This window comes from Auxenochlorella protothecoides (assembly GCF_000733215.1).
Source record: "Auxenochlorella protothecoides strain 0710 unplaced genomic scaffold scaffold24, whole genome shotgun sequence".
NCBI lineage: Eukaryota > Viridiplantae > Chlorophyta > Trebouxiophyceae > Chlorellales > Chlorellaceae > Auxenochlorella > Auxenochlorella protothecoides.
The window spans coordinates 112723-113742 of NW_011934249.1; the positions used below are offsets into that span (position 1 = coordinate 112723).

Consider the following 1020-nt stretch of genomic DNA (forward strand, 5'->3'; position numbering starts at 1 on the left):
GTAACAACTCGCCGCTCACGGCGAGGCGGCGTGCTGCTGCGGCTGCTGCCCGAGCGGGGGAGGGTACTGCGCGGGCTGCAGCATGCTCGCCGCCTGCTGCTGCGCCGCCGCCGCCATGAACATCAGCTGCTGCTGGTGGGGCTGGGGCGGGGCGGGCTGCTGCAGCTGCTGCTGCTGGGAGGAGGCATGGGACAGCATGGCGCCCCCCGGGTTCCTGAAGCCTGTCCCCCTCGGCGCCAAGCCCAGAGGTCCTGAAGAGTGGACGGCGAAAGGGTTTGGTTGGAGGTGCACTGCCCAAACCAGCAAAGTACGCCAGACGGGCGGAGGCTGTGAGGGGACCTCGCGCCTGGGCCCCGGTTCGAGCATCCCCTGCGCGCCCCGCGCTCGAAACAACCCCTCTGCAGCTGGTCCAGGCAGCAGGCAGGCGCAGCACACCTGGCACATGGGCGCCCCGGAGGTGCTGCTGCGTGCCGGGCCCCGGCGCCGCAGCCGCCTGAGCGGACACCGCCGCCGCCAGCACGTTGTTGGCCACCAGCTCCCGGTGCTTGCGCGCCGCCTTGTCGCCCACCACTCGCGCCACCATCTGCGCCGGCGGGTGGGGGTGTGGTGAGCGGAGGAACAGTGCAGGGGCAAGTCGGAGGGATGCCCCAGGTCCTGGTTGCCATGCCGTGGCAGGGAGCCACCGAGGCCCGAGAAGCAGCCCTGGATGCGAACCCTGGATTCCCCAGCAGCTCCTGCACAGCGGCAGCGCACTCCAGGCATCACCCCGCCACACCCAGGACCACCTGCAGGGTCTCCCGGAACTCGGTGAGCACCAGCCGCTCTTGGGCGGCATACAGCTCTTCCTCCGCAGCGCCGGCGGCAGCTGCCGCCGGCGCCGCGGGGGAGGGGGGCTCGTGCTCATCCACCTGCGTGGTCAGGAACTCCATGTACGAGGGCTGACTGGCCGCCGCCCCGGGGCTGGGGCTCTCGGTCCCGGCCGGCGCGGCGCCGGGCTCCTGCATGTCCACGTCGCCTGTG

At 72.3% G+C, this 1020-nt stretch overlaps 1 protein-coding gene across 1 annotated transcript in view; it reads right to left on the reverse strand.

Annotated features, from left to right (window-relative positions):
• Positions 1 to 15: 15 nt before the first annotated feature.
• Positions 16 to 1020, reverse strand: part of F751_2473 (Lin-54-like protein) — a gene marked incomplete at both ends in the record, with an annotated part of 3710 nt that continues 2705 nt past the window's right edge. Inside the window, 2 exons of the mRNA XM_011400225.1 lie at positions 16 to 251; positions 436 to 583. Coding sequence (XP_011398527.1) covers positions 16 to 251; positions 436 to 583 — 384 coding nt within the window. The remainder of the gene's footprint in view (positions 252 to 435; positions 584 to 1020) is intronic.